Raw genomic sequence first — 19,569 nt, forward strand, 5'->3', positions numbered from 1 at the left:
CACAGCCATGCACAGTGTAGAGCCCCCATAATAATGACAATATTTTCCTTGTGAGTAATTTAGCTTAGTGCTTTTCAAATCACATTTATTTCCCCCCCGCAATAGTTCATTTCAAGCAGTGTTTCTTATACATTCAGATCATGAAGAGAGTTCATTTAAAAGATTCTATAAAGTCCTCAGTTTCAGCAAAACTACATGCTTCCTGGTAACTTGTCGTTGTTGCCATGGACTAACAACTGTAGGTCAGCGTTACTATTGCTTCATATTTTCAGTTTGCTTCTATGCTTGGCAAGATATTATGTAGACTAGCAAGAGAAACCTCAGCCTTTGTCCTACAAAAGGTACTGTTAAAAAGGACCTTTTATGGGTCAGAAACCTGTAGAAAAGCCATGGGTTAGTTTATGAGAGCAACTGTCAAGGATGGATCTTCTGGCATGAGAGAAAGTCACACTTTAAGCTGCAGTACAGAATTATTGCACTGGGGATGGACTCTGAATATGCCCACTCCACAAGTATTACACAAACCACAAAAGTCAGGAGAGTTAACACCAGTGCGGGAGACATGATTGATCTGTTTGTTTCAACAGAACAGAAATTGTTCTCTATCAACAGCTAGGAGTCATTTTGGTAAATGGCAGTAGTGTCAGCTCATAATTATTAAACAGTTCCAGAAGAGCATTTAATGCCCCTAAGTCAAGATGGGAATATTAGCATACTAAGCAAACCTTTAGAAAAGCAGCAAGTGTTTCAATCGTCATTGGCTCATGCACATATTTGCTTCTGGCAGGCTATTTTCTTACATTGCGAGAACGCCATTTACTAGCGGCAATCAAAAAAAATGAAGCATCCGTGAATGTTGAGTATGCTTCTGTCTCAGAAGTTCCATTTCCTTGAATGATGCAGTGCACTGATTCCTGAACATTTTGTGGATAAGTTCATGTTTAATTCTCTCTGAGAGCTAGTTCCCATAAGGTTGTTTTGTTTTGATATGAAAAGGAGGTGTTTAGCATAGGAAATACAACATTGTGCGGCCTGGGAAAATGGAGTGCAGACTTTTCATTCAAACAGCTCTATTATGAACTGATACACCTTTGGGAAACACAGGTTAATCTCGGAGCAAACCTGGCCAACTGGCCGAGACTCTCTGCATTGTGCCATCGTTCGAGGACCATTCTTTTGTCAACTGATCACAGCAATCTGCATGAAATTTCAGATATAACTGTACAATTTGCTTCAGTTCATTCGGAGGGATTCACCTGAAACTTTGACAACAAGTTTGCAGAATGATATAATAATAACTCTAGGAGATTTGCAAACGGCTAGCAAATGGGATTTAGTGCCTGCTGCACAAAGCATCAAAGCTCATGGAGAATATAAAGGAAAGCCTAGCTAAATATCTTTCTGATGGAGTGTTTTTCATAACCCCTCTGTAAGGCCAAGTAATGTGTGAAAGCAGTCGCTTGTGAGCCTCAACACATTCATATTTTTGCAACCTAGCAGATTTACCCTGGTCTACTTTCAGCAAAACCAAATGAGGGGAATGCACCATAAGTGAGGTGGCTGGATGCACAAACAGGGCAAGACTTCTGCTCTTCTAATAGTTGCATAGAAGAGAGAATTTCAGCAGGCATAGCTTGTCATCTGTTCTGCACAGCCAATAAAAGATACAGGAATCCTGGCCACTTTTGGACCTGGCCCTCTTAACTATGGGATGCAAACTGGCTCTCCGTAATTCATAAGCACCTAGGTAATAGCTATTTCCCCCTAACTCTCTTAAACATCAGCTCCAAGCACACTTGGGAGTTAAGTGGTACTGAAATCAACATATCTACCTACTCAGTAACTATACTGAGGATCATGACATTAGCCAACCCTTGTGCCTTTGCTTCCAGTGTTATCTCATATCCTCAGCATACAAAAGCAAAGTAGAAGGTGGGAGTGGAGGCTGGGATCTCATTAGCTAAATGTTAATGAACTTCCCACATCCTTATGATTCAGAGAGAGGATGCAATGGGGTCCTGCCCTCATTGTTGCTTGCAATCATACATCCAAAAGAGGAAGGATGGAAAACTGAAAAGGGGGGACTGGCTGCATCATAATCAATTCAAATTAGCATTTCATTGAATGTCGTGATTACACTGTAAAAGTGAACATATTAGCAAATGGGTTTCGCTGATCTTTGCCATGAGCTTAAATGAACTATGTAAGGATTTCAGATTTCACAAAGAGCAAAACCATACATTTCCCCCCTCTTTGTTACATTTCATGCCAGCTGTATTCCACCAACAGGAACCTTTTCCTTAGGCAATGGACGATTCAGCTATTAAATTATAAAGCTTCATGAATCTGCAGGGCAGGTGCAGGAACACAGATCTGTTTTCAGCAGTGAGTCATTGCTTCCTTTTGGTCCCCTGAGGTGAAACCAGCTTGATGAGTGGAGATGGTTCCTAGAGGTTACTTCATTCATACTCTCACAGACCAGGGCTTAAAGGTGCCCGGCTCAGCAGATGGACACTGGATAAAAAAATAAGAGTGAAATAATTGAAAGAGAAGGATGATAAACAGTTGCCGTCATCTGAAATGTCTAGACCATGTCCCAAAGTTGGCATGGCCTTCGCTGGGCAACTACAGAATGTAACCATTTTCAGATTTACTTATCTTCTACACCAGGGGCTGATGGACTACAACTCCCATAATCCCTGTCCCTTCACCACACTGGGACTGATGAGAGTTGGGTATCCAACAACAGCTAGAGGACAACCACATTGTGTAAATCAGGGGTAGCCAAACAGAACAAGATTGCCAAGCTGAGCACTTAATTTGGCTGACTGGCATTTCCTACATGCAGAGCTCTTTCTCAGCCAGAACTCACCGGAACTCAGTTCTGGCACCTTTCAGGTGGACACCATTGCCATTCTAAGATAACAAGGGAGGTGTTCATAGTGAGTTCCAGCATCTCTTTTTCTAGAAGCACTGACTACATGATAAGGATGTAGGCATATCTGGTTCAGTCCCACGTGAATTTTTTTACACATTGTTTGGCTGCAGAACCTCTCTGCAAAATTTGGCAAAGTGCGAGTTGGGAGGCATTCAACGGATGGCTACATTTCTGTTCACCCATTGCTTTGGAAACTGTAAATTAAGTACGTTTGCCTTTAAATGCCAACTGAATCAAATTTGTCCCCTGTTCCTAATAATAATATTGACTTACCTCACGGGGTTATTGTTAAGGAATGCAATAAGCAACACATTTGTATGGCACACTTGAATTAATGAAGCATTCATTAATTAGAGTTAGGGGAACCCACTGAAATGAAAGCTGCGGACAACCAAGGAATGGTACTGAATTTCATTACAGAAGATGAAATCATGAGAAAGGAGGCCAATTAACCTACCAGTTTGGTGAAGTTATCCACACAACCATTGCGTATTCTCTCTGGGGTGGCTGGGCTGTCTAGTCGGAATGGCTCCTTCAGTCCCGATTCTTCCCTGGCAGAGACGATGGCATCTTTGATGGCATAAAACACAGAGGCTGACAGGAACAAGGGAGGTTCACCAACAGCCTAGAGAGATTGAAGAGAATCAAGCATTGCTCCAGCCACTACTAATTCACAGCTCACAGTATGCAGTACCCATGGCCAGTACCTCTGGTTACGAACTTAATTCGTTCTGGAGGGCTGTTCTTAACCTGAAACCGTTCTTAATCTGAGGTACCACTTTCGCTAATGGGGCCTCGCGCTGCCGCCACACGATTTCTGTTCTCATCCTGAGGTAAAGTTCTTAACCTGAGATACTACTTCCAGGTTAGTAGAGTCTGTAACCCAAGGTGTTTGTAACCCAAGGTGTTCGCAACCCGAGGTACCACTGTACTAGGAACATAATAAGCTGCCTTAGACCATCTCACACCATTGGTCCATGGCCTACACTGACTGCCAGTGGCTCTCCAGGGTTTCAGGAAGTGTTCTCTCCCAGCCTTATATGGAGATGCCAGGGATTGAACCTGGGACCTTCTGTCCAGAAGAAGGTGGTATTGTGTAAAGATCAAGCCACATTATTATAGTCCATTGGTCTCTTTAGTACCTGGGTTGTATTCCAGAACATAGTTTCGTCAAACCCAGATATGCCATGGACCAGTTGAATGAATCTCATGGATCAGAGGTTGGGAACCCCTGCTCTAAGAAATATAAGGCAAAATAGCATTCCTCATTCCATCACTGCTGTTTATTTTGTGTCAAAATGTGCAATGTCTGTGGGAAAACCTGCAGCTCCAGATAATACTGTACCTTGGATGAATAGATGGCTTTGCTGTTTGGACAGTCCCGGAGAAGAGACACATGAAACTCTGTTGGGATGTCACCAAATGCAGGGATTTTGTACATTCCAGGCCCACGGGTGTACAGGTTGCCTTCTGGGGAATAACGCAGCTCCTCCAGGGTAAAAAGCCCAACTCCTTGGACAAAGGCTCCTTCTATCTGTAAATGTAAACACACAAAAATCAGATCAGACACAAAATAAAAAGTCAGCCTCAAAAGTCAGCCCCAAACAGAGCACATTACAGTAGTCTTGTTTGGACATGACCAAATCACCACAGCAAGACCATCCCACTACAACCAAAGCTGGTAGAGAGCCCTCCTGGGGTGGTATTCAACTAAATTTTACTTAGAGAAGACCCACTGAAATAAATGGACCTAACTCAGTCATGCTCATTAATTTCAACTAGTCTACTCTGAGTAAAACGTATTTGAATGCCACCCAAGGCCACCTATATCTCCTAGGCTCCCCCAATCAGAACTGAATTGAGAAGTATGAGTCCTCCAAAATGACCAAGGCAGTTTTCATCCCATAGCCATGTGGAACTTTTCAGTTAATTTTTCTCATTGGCTAGGACATGTTTAATGCTAAATGAACATCATGCAGGAGTGGCAAGAGTGCTGCCACTACTGGTATTAGTAATAAATATTGGTAGTCCAAATATTTATGGGACAATAACAGAATGACCTTGTGGCGTATGGTCATCATGAGTGATGATTCATAAACAAATTTATCTGTATCTGCCCAATTTCAGTATTTAGTTGCTGGTACAGGAAGCCTCAAGTTTAGGCTAGTATATCTAGTGTTAAGGGTTCAGGTGGTCTGCAGGTTAAAATGCAAAATGAACCTGAACGCATGAGGTTTAGTCTCTCCAAAACAAGACTCCTTTGACTACTTGCTGCAATAGGGCTGTGGCGTTTGCCCTCCTAGGTGTGTGACATCATACTAGGTTCATAAGGAAAGGGTTAACTAATTGTAAAATGACTAACCAATGGGAACTCAAGGGAAGGCGTTAGAGTTAGGGTGGTTGAGAAGTCAGTCTGGAGTTAGAGAAGAGACAGAGAGGATAAGTCTGTGGGTTGGGCTAGTTTGATGTGAGAGAGTGAGAGAATCTGTTAAGAGGAGTCAGTCAAACAGTTGAGATAATCAGTCAGAAGGTATTAGGAAGGTATAGGCCGGTAAAGAAACTAAAGTTAAGAAACTGACAGGAATATTATCTGAGAAACCATAAACTTGTTAATGCTTATAAAATAAACTTGTTTATTTGGTTCAATTTTAACAACTGTCTGGACTCAGTGTTTTACCCGAGAGTAACGGGTTGGTGGCAGCGGGGAAGCGAGCACAGTGGTGGCACAGGGATCAATAGACCGTTAAATGTCCAGGGACCCTGTGTGATCGCCACAAGGGCCACTGAATTAAATAGAATTACTCTAGAGTAACTGACTTGGAGAATGCAGAACAAAAGCTTGGGAATAGTGCAGTGAACACTAGATCTAATTCCGCCCCGCCCCCCGCCCCCCCGTTTTCCAGCCATTGTGCAGAAATGAATCATTTGCCAAAATCTTGATGAGCAAACACAAGCTAATAATAAATTAGCAGTTAACCATCTCTCCTGTCACAACAGTTCATGCTGCTGTTTATCAGGCCTGTTGCTGCTCATTGACCAATTTAATAATCCAGCTAGCATGCAGACCCACTTCAGCGCCACAGAACAGGATCGTGTTGTACTGCTTACCTGCCCTATATCTATAGCTGGGTTCAAGCTGGTGCCAACATCCATCACGATGTCTGTGCGGACATTCTAAATATCAGCAAAAGCAAAGGCTGAGTAAGTACAGGACTCACTTTATGCAATGAATTAAAAGGGGAACATATGAACTTCAAGAGGCTACCTTAGAGTCAGGCCACTGGCACATCTAGTTCAGTACTATTTAATCTGTTCTCCAGCTTCTCAGGCAGGAGTTTTTCGTCAGCTCTACCTGGAGAAGCTAAGGATTCAGCACGGTACCTGCCCCAGGCATAGCAGATGCTCTACCACTGAGATGTGCCTTTTCCCCAAGTCTCACTTGAACCTGAATTGTCACATAGTAGCTCTGAGCCTGAGCTCCGACTTGGAAGAGATGAACTCTCAGCTCAGCCATGAATGTGCCATGTTGTCTGGGAGAAGCCGCCATTTAATAGCCTAGCCTGAGCTAAGAGAGGTGGCCTAAGTTACATGATTATTGCAAAGATCATGGGGAAATAGACATGAAGAGTACTTCAGCAAAAAGGTGTTGGCTCTTGGTTAGAAGTCAAATATCTGGAGCCTTTAAAACTTGGGTATAAGTCTTCATAGCTAGCGGCTTGTGTGGAAACCATTCTCAGAACATAATCACTGTGAAGTATATAATTGCCCAATAGTGTAGTGATCTGCGTTTCCTCCAGAAGTTCAGACTATACCTCCCATTATCCCTGGCCATGCTGGCTGGGGCTGATAGGAGTTCAACTGCCTCTGGTTGGCCACAGGTTGCCCATCCCTGATATACACAGAGAAGTCAGGTACCGGTATTTCACTCAACGAATACCAGAGCTGGAAATAAATTTCCTTATCAAATATACTCAGGTTATTAGGTACTTTCCCAGTCCACCAGAACAGAGAAATACTTTTGACAAATCTGCCTAAGCTTACTTACCTTATGGTCACCTGTCAGACAGTCAATCTCAACCTCAGAACAAGCCACACCGTAAGAGAAGTAGCAGAAGGGCTTTCCTTCATTTTTCTCATAGTCATACCCAAGGTCTGGAATTCTTAAGGTTGGCAAGAAAGAAGGAAAAAATGAAATCTGCAGGAATTTTACTCATCACTTGACTGAAAGAAAGGTCTTTTTCTTACCCCACTGAATCACTTCCTGGTGGGCAAAAATGCAAGTTACTGGACTCAACAAGAATTCGGGGAGTTTTGAGGATCAGGCCAGCAATCATGATTAGCCAAAGTTTGGAGATCTGCATGCCTTTGATTGCTCTGTGAAATATGCCAGGCCAGATCCCCACCTCTCCCTTTTTATTTTTCAACCATACCAGATTTTTAGTTGCTCTCCAACCTCTTGTCCATATACCTCTAGAACTAGGCTTCTTCCTCTTCACTCTCCAAGGAGTTACAGCACTGGGCCTACTTCATTATTATGGAACAAGCCAGGACACTGATGAAAAGCCATAGATGGGGAACCTCATGGGGCCAAATGCAGCCCTCCAACTTTCTCTGTCTGGGCCCTGGGCCTCTCCCCAGGCCACATCCCTTTGGCACCCGTTCCTGTTCTGGATACGATGGTAGATCCAATTTTAATACTATTTAATAATGTTGAAGAAAGCAATTGATCTCTACTCTTTCCAGTCATCCCATCTTAGTCCATCACTTCCTTTATTCACAAGCATGCACTAAAAATCGAGTTTCCTTTCAATATTAAGCAATACAAAACATTTCAAAAATTAATTTACTGCAAATTTTAAATGTGTTCCCTCTTTTTCCAGCTCCACCTAAAACTGTGAGAGAAGTTCAGTCTTCAGTAAAATGCCCTCCTCCATTTTTACCACCCACAGAGAGTGTGGATAATTTGAGGAGATCATTTTCACTCAGCTCTATAAGCTTAAATTGGTTGCCTGTTTGATTCCCAAAACTACTGCAGAATGTAGGGCATTGCAAATGATGTTGCACATAAAGAATTGGCAAGCAAGCTTGAAAGCTCTTGTGGAGCCTGAGTTTCTACACCAAAACGGTACTTTAAATAAAGTAAACTGAAATCTAAGTTGGTAGATAGTTAGAGATCCAAGGCAAGGGGTAGCCAATGTTGTTCCTGTCCAGATGTTGTTGGCTCCAATTCCCATCACCCCAACCCTTGCCCATTTTGACTGGGGCTGATGGGAATTGGAGTTTGAATGTCTGGAGGGTGTCACTTTTTCCACTCCTTATCTAAGGTCTTCTGAAGCTTGTAAGAGATGCATAGTTCTGAATTCTGTATTTACAGAATGGGAATATTAAAGGGTTGGTTCTACTTTGGAGCCTTAACACTTTAAGGTATGATTTGAATGAATGGGAACTGCTTTTACATTTGTATGCCATGGGTCAAGTAGAGACTGCAGATGACTTTAGTGCCAAGGAAAAGTTAGCAGGTACATAAAGTTTATAGAATACAGCCTTCAAGGAAGAGATTACTAGATCATATCTTCTTATTATATGCACACTTCATGAAATTAGTTGAAATATCAGACCAATAGAGATAAAGAGGACTCAATAACATTTAGAAGGATTATTTGGAATCCCACTTGGGTCCTGTTCTGACTCACCTGTAAAATCCTGTAGCTGACAAACTCACACAGTCACAGTAGGCTGCTGACACCTAATGAAAACACACAGAGTTCTTTGTGTCTGGGTTTTTTGGTTTTTTTTAGTTAGTTCTGCTGAACTAGAATAGTTACAATGCATTCTGGAAAAGCTAGCAATGGGTGTGTTTCTTCAACATAATACAAATGAGTGCACTCTATCCACGTGCAAAAAGGGGAGCACCATTATCAACAAACCTTACATTTGACACCTCTAGACCCATCAGGCCCAACTTTGTGAAATATTGCACAAATGGAGCTGCTAAACAGATTCCACTCTTGAGAGATATCTTCATTCCAAATCACGAAGGAAAAAAATCTAAGGGCAACTTTCAGAAGCCTAGTCCATCATCATCTGTTATCATCGTCACATAAATCAACATCAGGAATGGCACTCAAGTTCATAGAGGGATTTACATGCATCACAAAACACTAAATACAATTCATAACAGAAAAACTAAAGCCCCAAATAAAATAGATCACAAGAACTGATCACGTCAAAATTATGCTCACCAACTCATATGGATGGACTGTTTTCTGGTGTGTGTGTGTGTGTGTGTGTGTGAAGAAAACACCCCATCCTATAGCAGAGGTAACTGCAGAACAGAGTGCCAGCAACAACCCTTTGAAGCCGCACCACAAAAAGTCAGTGTAGGATGGTGTAGGATGGTGATGGCACAAGATGGTGAGATAAAGTGGGACAGGGACCAAGCTAAAGGAAGGAGCAAGGAGGGGAAGATGCTTAAGATTCACAAATCATCACAGTTCAGAGGTGTATCAATTGCATCAGCACCTTGGTTATAAAGAATCCCAAGTTTCTCTTGTTGAAATCACAAAGCTTCATACTTGTTTGGGGCTTACAGAACTGCTGGAAGAGTTGCAAGAATACCAGCCAGCTCCCTACTAGCTCCTTTAGCCCCTGTCACGCCACAATGAATTAATAGATAATTGAGATTTTCCTAATGATAGCAAATCCACACCATGCTTCCAAACTGCAGCAGACACAAACATACCCAGTCTTCCCAGGAACCTTTTGGCTTAGCAAGTTTGATTGGCTCCAATCTCTTCAGGATGGTCTGGCAAGCATTCTAAAAGAAAGAAAGAAAAACATTTCAAAGCAAACAGATGCATCTTTTGATATTACAGCAAATTGCCACCAGGTATTCTCATTTTCATCAATCTAGATGTGACAACAGGTGTCCACATATCACAGGCTTCAGAATGTATTGTACTCTTTTGACTAACTATGCTTTTAATGGGAGGCTCTGGCTAGAAATGGGCAAGGTCCAAGGTTCAATCCACAGCATCCCCAGAGATGCCTGGGACCAATTATCGCCTGAAGTCCCAGAGACCTGTTGTTCATCAATGTCAACAACACTGAGCTAGATGGACCAGTGGTTTAACACAGTAGATGATAGCTTCCTATGTAGCATTAACATATTTCCCAAGTTAATACCATTGTTCAATTTGGAAACAACCTAACATTCGCCACATCACCAGAGAATACACATAGTTGGCTCCTTTACTGTTAAAAGCCACCACACTGGGCACTTTTAAGCAGCACACATGCTGATAGTGTGCTTTCCTCCGAAAGCAAAGTCTGCTAGAAGCCTCCCACAAGACCTATCTTCATAGAGGCAATGAGACAGATTCTTTCTGGGGTGGAAATGCAGTGCACTGCAGACAGAATCGGTAGCGTCCCTTGTAGAGTAGTGTGTTGAGTTCTACCCCTTACCAAGACGGCCATCCCATTGATATCAGCACTAACAGAAGCAGCTGTTGGAGATGCATTTGGCACTGTGTTGGTGCTTGTCTCACTGATGTAGATCTTGGAGGTGGGAATTCCAAGAGTCCTGCTGGCAACCTGCAGAGAGACAATGCCCAAACGTGAACTTCACTGCAGTTGTCATCACCACCAATGAAATTCATAGGACTTGAAACAGTTCTTCTTATTCCAAGTCCACAAAGCTCCAAAGACTTTTGAATAGTCCAATATTCTGCCCTGTTATGCAACTGTGGGATATTTTTCTGATCCGTGTTAATTTATATTTGCAAGTAAGATCAAAACACACAGGAAAGTTGCTAAGCTTCTAAAGAATGCTGCTTTGTAATCCTGCTACACCCTCCTCCATACATTGTGAGAAAGTATGGGTTGTAGTTAATCAACTCTTACTCAGGGTAGACATTAATGGCCATGACTGCTCTGAGTAAAAGTTTATTTATTATTAAATTCCTCCCACAAGAACCCATTCTTTGGATTTCACCCTACATATCCACATTTAAATTAGAATGGATGTGGGAGGAAATTGCAGCATCTGTAAGATAACATTCTGAAAATGAATGCTGCAGTACATTTTTAATACATTTAATGGATAATAATAATAATAATAATAATAATAATAATAATAATTTATTTATACCCCGCCCATCCAGCTGGGTTTCCCTAGCCACTCTGGGCAGCTCCCAATAGATTAAAAATAGAATAAAACATCAAACATTAAAAACTTCCCTAAACAGGGCTGCTTAATGGATAATGTTAATCAAAACAGCACCAGACAATTAATGCATTCATAGTTTACCTGGATCATCTTGGTATGGAGGCCCTGGCCCATCTCAGTCCCACCATGCGTGAGCAGCACTGACCCATCCGTGTACACATGTACCAGGGCACCAGCCTACAACAGAAATCCAAGAGAGAGGCTGTCAAAGACTGTTTTGACACACAAGCTCCCTGAAGCACATCGTCTACATACAAATCAACATTCCTCACTTCAGGCAGTATCCAAGGCCTTTGTTCCATTAGCGCAAGGATTTACATTTATGCTACTGTACTGCTCCCGATTCTCCTCTCTCTGTGCATGCATTGTGCCCTCGTCAATTCTGCTCTGGAAGGTTGCAAGAAACCCCAGAACAGATTTTTTGGGGGGGGGGGGTAGTTCCACTGTGCAAGGGTAAATCCTTGCTCTATTAGAACAAGAGATTGAATGCTACTTTGGATAGAAGTGTGTGTGTGTGTGTGTGTGTGTGTGAGAGAGAGAGAGAGAGAGAGAGAGAGAGAGAGAGAGAAGATAGAAATGATCCAATAAGCCTAAAAATTAACTTTCGATTGATTCAATACTTAAGAAAGCACTGCTTCATTTCCTGATTCCTCTTCAGCCCATGCATTCACTGACTAGGGTGGGGGCTGGTATCCCCCCCCCCAACAACATTAGCAAAACAAGAGTCACAAAGAATGCACTAGAATGAAGGCGGACTGGTGGATGACATACAACATAACCAAGGCTGGAACTAAAATGTGCCTTGGGTGTATCGCTTCAAACATTCCCATTACTGGAGAATCTTGAAGATGGACAGAAGCATTTTGCCACAGAACCTTGCTGCCCAGCTGTAATAGTTAAGGGTGCTTGCCAACCTGATTCAGGAAGGGAACTGTGAAGCTGATCCCAAACTTGGTTGGAATAATAGCCATGCCCCTCTTCTTCCAGCGATTCTTCCTGGGGAAACATAACGATGTCAGACTCTTGTTCCCTTGCAGCATGCACCCATGCCTAAACTGCTTTCTCTGGCATGCTCTCTTTTCCTACACAATTTTGCATCAGAACAAGACTTCATAGGAATGGGTCCAGGGAGCGAATTGAAATCAACAAATCAACATGCACTTTTCATTGATTTTGAGCTTCTCTTTTAAAACACAATGGGTTAATGTTTTCCCCAAAAGATTACACCTTCTGCAGAGATGATTTGTATGGATGGGGGAGAAATTTGATTCAGACTTTTAATTCCAGGCTTACTAATAAGGCCTTTATAGAATATTTTAGTATACCTGATATCACTCTGAAAAGCAAGATACTTACCCGTTAAACTCATCAATAAGTTTCCTTCTGGAGTGATAGTCCGAATTTGCAAGGCACTCATCCCAACATCTTCGCAAGGTGAAACCTTCTAGCTTTTGATTGAAGTGAGTCAGGTCTCCTTCATTATAGAGATTGAGTTTTCGAATCTTTCCAAAGCAAAACCCACATGGCCATGGTCACCAACGAGTCTTTTGGAAGAATGACTTTAACAGAATGTGGAATGCTGGGCATCTTGATCCTAAACACACCTTCTTAAACATGGAGGTCAGCTCCCCCAAAATTCTGTAGTGGGCAGCCATTTCAGGGTCAATGGTTGCATTCCCTTCAGAGAAGGGGACTACACAGCAATGGTGGTCAGTACAGCCAAACCAAAAAGTAGACAGAGGACATCCCACACACACACTTCATCCATCTCACAAACACACACATCCATCCGCACAAACATACACATGCATCCATTCATAAAAAGCAGAAGCACACAGACACTCATCCTCTCTCTGCTTCGCCCATTCGTTCTCTTTCTCTCTTTCACTCTTCCGGCTGGGTGAAGTGTTGCGCTGAAGGAGGCCAATGACCACTTCCCACTGGAGTATAAAGGAATGACACACAACATCCTTGATATGTAATATCATTTTGATATCCAACCCATAAAGGACTCTAACAATCAGTGTCAACACTGAGATTACATTACCCAATGTAAAGCTGCAAAAAGAGCTCATGGGTACCGAACTGGTGACATCTCATTTCTTTAACATCCTTTGACTGAAGCATGCAGGGTTTATGGAAATGTCCAGCCTTTTCCTCTAAGAGCACATATCCAGTGCCTCATTTACGTACAGTATAAGCTAAATAAGCTATAGCTTAGGGCCCCACTCTCTTGGAGGCCCCCCAAAAAATTAAACGGGGGAAAACCCTGGATGTACATTTCCAAAATATATGATAAAAAACAAATAAAACAAAACCTACATATAGCAAAAGTGTTTTGTGTTGTATAGGCTCCTATGCTAAGTAATGGGCTAGCCAGCTCCCTAAAATATCACTGGTTTGCTCATTTCTATATATAGGGTGCCTACATGGACTGGTTCCATGGCAACACGTGCAAATGGCTTTAGATACCTGTTAGGTCCATAAATTACCATATAGCATATATTCAACACAAAAAACAGTGACAATTTGTTGTTGACAAAGGACAGCTGGACATATAAAGGGCCTCATTACCTTCAGTAGCTTAGGGCCTCATCAAACCTAAATCCAGCCCTGCACGTACCTCTTCTGCTGGCAGCCCACACTTCATGGCAATGTCGCTCATCCAGCACTCAGTAACCATCATTCCCTGGGGACCCCCAAACCCACGGAATGCTGTGTTGGAAGACAAGTTGGTTCTGCAGACTTTGCCTATGCCTCTGATGTTTGGAATGTTGTACGAGTTGTCCATGTGAAACAATGCTCTGTCCATAACCTGGTGACCAACAATAAAAAGCAGGTCAAAAACAGACTTATGAAATTTTAAAAAAAGACTTAATTTACGAGCCATGCTTTTGTTCTTCTGACTCTACAATCATAAGTTGCACTAACTAACAAGTAATCATTTACATGTTTTTTTCACCCACACAGCAACTGCAGCAAATGTATGCTCATCCTCATATATTGCGTGGTGCAGTGATTAGACTAGAACCTGGGAGAATGAGGTTTCAAATCTCCACTTGGCCATGAAGCTCAGTGGGTGACCTTGAGTCAGTCACTGCCTCTCAGCCTAGCCTATCACACAGGGTGGTTGTGGCAACTAATTAAAGAATAGGTAGACCTATTAGCCCCTTGGAGGCAAAGATGGAGTATAGACACAATAAATAAATAACTATTGAATTTTTGCAACAATACTGTCATCTTTCTATTTAAATCCCTAACTGAAATTGCAGGTTAAGTAGTAGTCAAGATGTTGCATCAAACATTAAAACTGTCCCCATTAGAGAAGGCTTGGGGACAAATGATCTTTGTTTAATGAAGCACAATTTCAGGATGGGACCATTTTGATTGAAGGAGGTAGGTGCAGTGTGTGTGTGTGTGTGTGTGTGTGTGTACACATACAGAGGCTTGAGTATGCTTCTCAACCAGTCACCCCAAGCTACTTTTTCTTCCTCTTAGAGTCAGAAATGAAAAACAGCAGAATGTATCCTTGACTCACGCCATGAGAAAGATCAACAGAATTCCCTCCATTGCTGTAATATGTCACATCTAGACTAGTAATCCTTCCATTCTTCTTAAAGCCAACCTGGAAGAAACAAAGGACGGAGGAATACAGAATTCACCTGTTACAATTACAGATGTTTTGTTGTTGTTGTTTAGTCATTTATTCGTGTCCGACTCTTCGTGACCCCATGGACCAGAGCACGCCAGGCACTCCTGTCTTCACAGATGTTTAAGGAAGAAACAAATCTAGGAAGCTGTCAGACCCTTTGGTCCATCTAGCTCACTACTGTCTACACTGAGTGGCAGTGGCTCTTCAGGATTTATTGACGCAGGATTTTTTTGATGCATGCAAAACATGTGCTCTGCCACTGAGCTACAGTCTTATACCTCATGCCCCATAAACCCAAAGGGTAAAAGATAGCTATTGGTAGATTCCAGCAGTCCTGTTTAGTGGTGTTCTTCTCCCTATCTGTAGCATTCCACATACAGTCGTACCTTGGAAGTCAAACAGAATCCATTCGACTACCAAAAAGTTCAGAAACCAAAGCGTGGCTTCTGATTGGCTGCAGGAAGTTCCTGCAGCCAATCAGAAGCTGCAGAAGCCCCATCGGAAGTCTGGCTTCCAAAAGAACATTCAAAAACCGGAACACTCACTTCTGGGTTTCGATCGTTTGGGAGCTGATTTGTTTGGGAGCCAAGACGTTTGAGATCCAAGGTACGACTGTACTGCTAATACTGGTGGTCCATATATCTCCCAATGCTCTATACTCCAAATCAACCACTTTGGCCACACCCATCTTTGACATGCAGCCCCCACAGGGTTGGCAGTGGGTGACTGTGGCCGTCAGCTGAAAAAAGGTTGGCCATCCCTGTTGTGTAGGAATGAACAATGCATTGTACCTAAAGATCCCCTTACACTTTTTAATGTGACCTTCCCAAGATGGCATACTTCTCTTGAAACAACAACCAACATTTCAATTTACCTTATACTGCCCCAAAAAGGGATGTCTTCCACCAGAAATCAGCATATCTTCATCTCGATCCAGCATGCATCTTACTGGGCGGCCAGTTCTGTAAGGGCACCAAAATCAGGCTGAGAATGAGCCTGTGTCATATAATTGACACAATTCATTTTCATACATACGTACGTACAACTTACAGGCAATCCCAAAAACCGAATTTGAATAGCTTACAGGGATTTAAAAAACAAAAACAAACTTATAATAAGCTAATAAAATGCAGGTGAGACAAGGTTACTGATTATACAGCATCACTATAAAAAATGACTTTGAAACAGAGTAAAGGGGGAAAGATTTTGCAGCACTAACAACACAGTCCCATACACATTTATTCAGAAGTAAATCACACTATGTTCAGTGTAGCTTATTCCCGGATAAATGCACACAGAAAGGTAGCCTTAATGCATTAAAACTAAAAGGCAGAGAAATTTAAATGTCACAGGGCTAAAGCAATACGAAGCTACAGCATAAGTTAGAAGGCCTGGGAAAATTTAAAAAATGTTCTTGCCTGGTGCCCAGTTCATCAATTTGTGCAGTTGTCTCATTGACAAAGCTGTAATTAATATTTCCAGTGTGTCTGCTCCAATACTGAAAAATTCACTGAGGAATCCTGTGTACTTTATCATCCTTCCTCTTTATCCAATAAGTCTACTGTGGACAGCTGAAAACATCCTAACATTTATTTCTCCATATTTTAATTAATGGTAGATCTTTCACTTCCCAGTGTTTTTAATCAATCACTTTGCTTCCATCAGCAAATGGCAATTTCCTGTCTTGTTCCAAGTTCTTTCAAAGGCATGGGAAGTAGTGCTATAGCCTCCCAAATCCCTATTATTTCATGAATCTTACTCACTGATCCATTTCCAGAATTTCTTAATTTGGGCAATGCCACTGAATTGGAGTTGCCACTTTAAAACACATTATTGTAGGACTTGCTTTTAAAGGTTCTGCTCTTTTCTCTGCCTAAAGTACCCAATACTAATTATCTTATTCTATAGTTCTAACTCGAAGGTTGGATCCCCCACGCCTTCCAGAGCCTGTTTTGAAATCCAGAAATTCTGCATCAGTGGTGGCAAAACTATGGTCTCCCAGATGTTGAACTCCAAATCCTATTGTCATTGTCATTATTAAATTTATTATCTGCTCTTCATCAGCATGTCCCAGGGCAGATTACAACAGTTTAATATTTAGATTAAAAACAGTTAAAACAGGCTACAGTCAAAATAACAGTGTTGATCCTGAAAACACAAATTTGAGGTGTCCATTGGTCCAACATGGCCAATGCTCAGGGATGGTGGGAGTTTAGTCCAATAACATCTGGATGACCACAGCTGCCCTGTCCACCATTGAACTTACAGGAATCCAGTGGGTTCCAGGTGGTTCTGGTAGCTTCTGTGATGCAGAATTAGTGTGTTGGCAAAGCTTCCAGAACTAACTGTGTTGAAAATTAACAGTCTCACTTTAATAATTAAGCTTGTTTTTGTTTTTTGCTTGCCTTAGAAGGAGGAATTCTTCTCTTGCAATGAACCATGAAGGTACTTTTCATCTACTTTTCCTAGAGTCTCCTGAAGATGAACATGCTAGATCAAGTTAAATTTGACTTGAGTTTTTCCGATTTGTCCGTCAGTGACCTATTACTGTCCAGCTCTGCTCCCCTGGCCCCACAACAGCTTTGAAGTCACTACACCCCAACCCAACCGCATGCCACCTCCAATAGGATTCTGCACTTACTCCTTCACCTCCCAATTGTACCAGCCAATGCTGGTCCTTCAACCTTGCAGTTATTTATTTTATTTTGTTCTTTTTTTAAAAAGGAGATATATAAAAAGGACCCCCCCAAAAAAAGAGGGGGGGAAACCTGACGAACAAAAAAGGGGGAAATATTTGTTTCTGGATTTAGTTTCAACCACATCAAAGGCCTGCTTTTGAACTGGGGCTAACATCTAAAACTCAGAAAAACATGTTCTGTTGTGAAGTAGGGAGAGGGGCAGGCTATCCCAGGGAAGATATAAATAGTTCTGAATATCAACGCTGTGTTGGGGAGGGGGAATCTCTTTGGCCTATTGATCCAGGAGTCTAATGACTGCAAAACGTAGTCCTTGTTAAACTAGTGGCCTTCTCTAAGGCTACAAGATATGGGTGGGCTGACCATTTACAATACCGCACCACATGTATAATTAACAGCAAACAAGTCAAAAGTCAAATCACACTGTAAACTGGTTTCCATCATGTTCCTTCTCAGCAGTGGAAGCTGCTGCTCTTCCCCATGCTGGAGAAGAGTAGTCCCCCACCATGCGTAGAGCAACACAAATAAAGATGCACAAAGTGCTCAGTTATGTGGATGTCTAGTTCATACTGTTTATCTCTCACACAAAGGAATGGATTTTTTTCCACAAATTTTCCTTGCCTTTGAGCATTCATGCGGAAGACGCCTGTCAAATAGGCTATAAGCATGATAGAAAATGGAGGTCTTCTGCAGTATCATCTAGGATGGCTTTAAAAGAGGATTAGATGAATTAATGGAGGGAAAGTATATCAGTGCCTGCTAGCTATGATGGCTATTGCTCTGTCTGCATAGTCAGAGGTGGTAATGCGTCTGAATAACAATTACTGGAAACCTCAGGAAGGGAGGGTGGTATTGTGCTTGAATCCTGCTTGTGGGTTTCCCATAGACAACTGGGTGGCCACTGAAAGCAGGATGCTGGACTAGACAGGCCATTGGCCTGATCCAGTGGGCTCTTCTTAGGTTCTTATGCAGAGTTATGAACTCCTAAGTGGTGAAAGGAGCAGGGTAACCGTCCTGCCAAAGTAAATGCAGATGTTCTAGATCTGAAACAAGTCCATAATCTTGATCCTCTTATAAACAACAAAGAGTTATCCTAATATTCAACTTCAGGTCAGTGGCGTAGCATGGGTTGTCAGCACCCGGGGCAAGGCAAGTAATTTGTGCCCCCTAACCCGTGGATTTGCGCCCCTAGCCCGTGGATTTGCACCCCCTAACCCTAACCCCAGATGTTGCGCCCGGTGCGGCCGGCCCCCCCTGCACCCCCCACGCTACGCCACTGCTTCAGGTTATCCCAATGTGGCCATTCATCACAACTTACTTATCTGCAGCCACTGCTACAACTGTAGAGAGAATGGTGTTTCTTGTCTCTTTGCCTCCAAATCCTCCTCCCATTCTCTTGACTCGAACCACAATTCGATTTGACGGGACCCCTAAGGCATTGGCAACAAATTCCTGGTACCAAAAAACAAAAAAATACATCAGCCTACAGGCAACAATAGAGTCACTGAGAACAAGACACAAGAGCAATCCTACTCTTGAAAAGACGTTTACATATACACTACAATACAGTGTCACCAATTAATGAGCATCTCACTGGAATTTCTAGTACTGCTCTGAAACATCTTTGGCTAGCTTACTGGCTCACCTGTAATTAATAGCACAAAGAAGCACGAAGTCCAGGTCTCTTTGGTGTCCATTTATTTACATAGGACTTTTTAAAAAGTTGAGTGGGAAAGAAGGATTGGTAGCTTTGAAGAATAAAATATAAATGCCTCCATTTCTCCACAAACATGCAGCTTTTTGAAGGTGCAGATCTAGCAGGCAGAGTTTTGTTTTTGTTTTTCAAGTGCAAATAGCCTCATCAGGGGAGGTGCTGATAAGTTGTGGTTTCAGGGCAGGCAGGCAGGCTGGCAGAAATTTATTTTTAATGCTTTATTTCCCCGGCTGCTGTCCTAAAAACATGAGAAGAGCCCTAGAAATCTAGTCCAACACCTGTTCTCAAAGCAGCCAATCCAGATGCCTATGGGAGGCACCCAAATGCAATAGCACTCTCCCC

At 42.3% G+C, this 19,569-nt stretch overlaps 1 protein-coding gene across 3 annotated transcripts in view; it reads right to left on the minus strand.

Moving 5' to 3' along the window:
* Positions 1 to 552: 552 nt before the first annotated feature.
* The window catches only part of XDH (xanthine dehydrogenase), a 59,609-nt gene continuing 40,592 nt past the window's right edge, over positions 553 to 19,569 (minus strand). The window contains exons 23-37 of one of the 3 annotated variants that reach the window (XR_014545717.1): positions 18,832 to 18,965; positions 15,692 to 15,779; positions 14,704 to 14,790; positions 13,789 to 13,980; positions 12,522 to 12,667; positions 12,080 to 12,161; positions 11,247 to 11,342; positions 10,286 to 10,531; positions 9,681 to 9,847; positions 8,632 to 8,684; positions 6,984 to 7,098; positions 6,047 to 6,112; positions 4,284 to 4,472; positions 3,396 to 3,563; positions 553 to 2,514 (exon numbers count right to left, since the gene is read on the minus strand). Coding sequence is in view for 1 of the 3 variants with exons in the window: in XM_083604456.1 (XP_083460582.1) it covers positions 2,464 to 2,514; positions 3,396 to 3,563; positions 4,284 to 4,472; positions 6,047 to 6,112; positions 6,984 to 7,098; positions 8,632 to 8,684; positions 9,681 to 9,755; positions 10,403 to 10,531; positions 11,247 to 11,342; positions 12,080 to 12,161; positions 12,522 to 12,667; positions 13,789 to 13,980; positions 14,704 to 14,790; positions 15,692 to 15,779; positions 18,832 to 18,965 (1,671 nt within the window). In the remaining 2 variants the exon portion in view is untranslated. Of the gene's footprint in view, positions 2,515 to 3,395; positions 3,564 to 4,283; positions 4,473 to 6,046; positions 6,113 to 6,983; positions 7,099 to 8,631; positions 8,685 to 9,680; positions 9,848 to 10,231; positions 10,532 to 11,246; positions 11,343 to 12,079; positions 12,162 to 12,521; positions 12,668 to 13,788; positions 13,981 to 14,703; positions 14,791 to 15,691; positions 15,780 to 18,831; positions 18,966 to 19,569 lie in introns of all 3 variants that reach the window. The other 2 variants (XR_014545718.1, XM_083604456.1) reach the window with 2 other exon arrangements.

This window comes from Podarcis filfolensis, assembly GCF_964270895.1.
Source record: "Podarcis filfolensis genome assembly, chromosome: 3".
NCBI classification, from domain to species: domain Eukaryota; kingdom Metazoa; phylum Chordata; class Lepidosauria; order Squamata; family Lacertidae; genus Podarcis; species Podarcis filfolensis.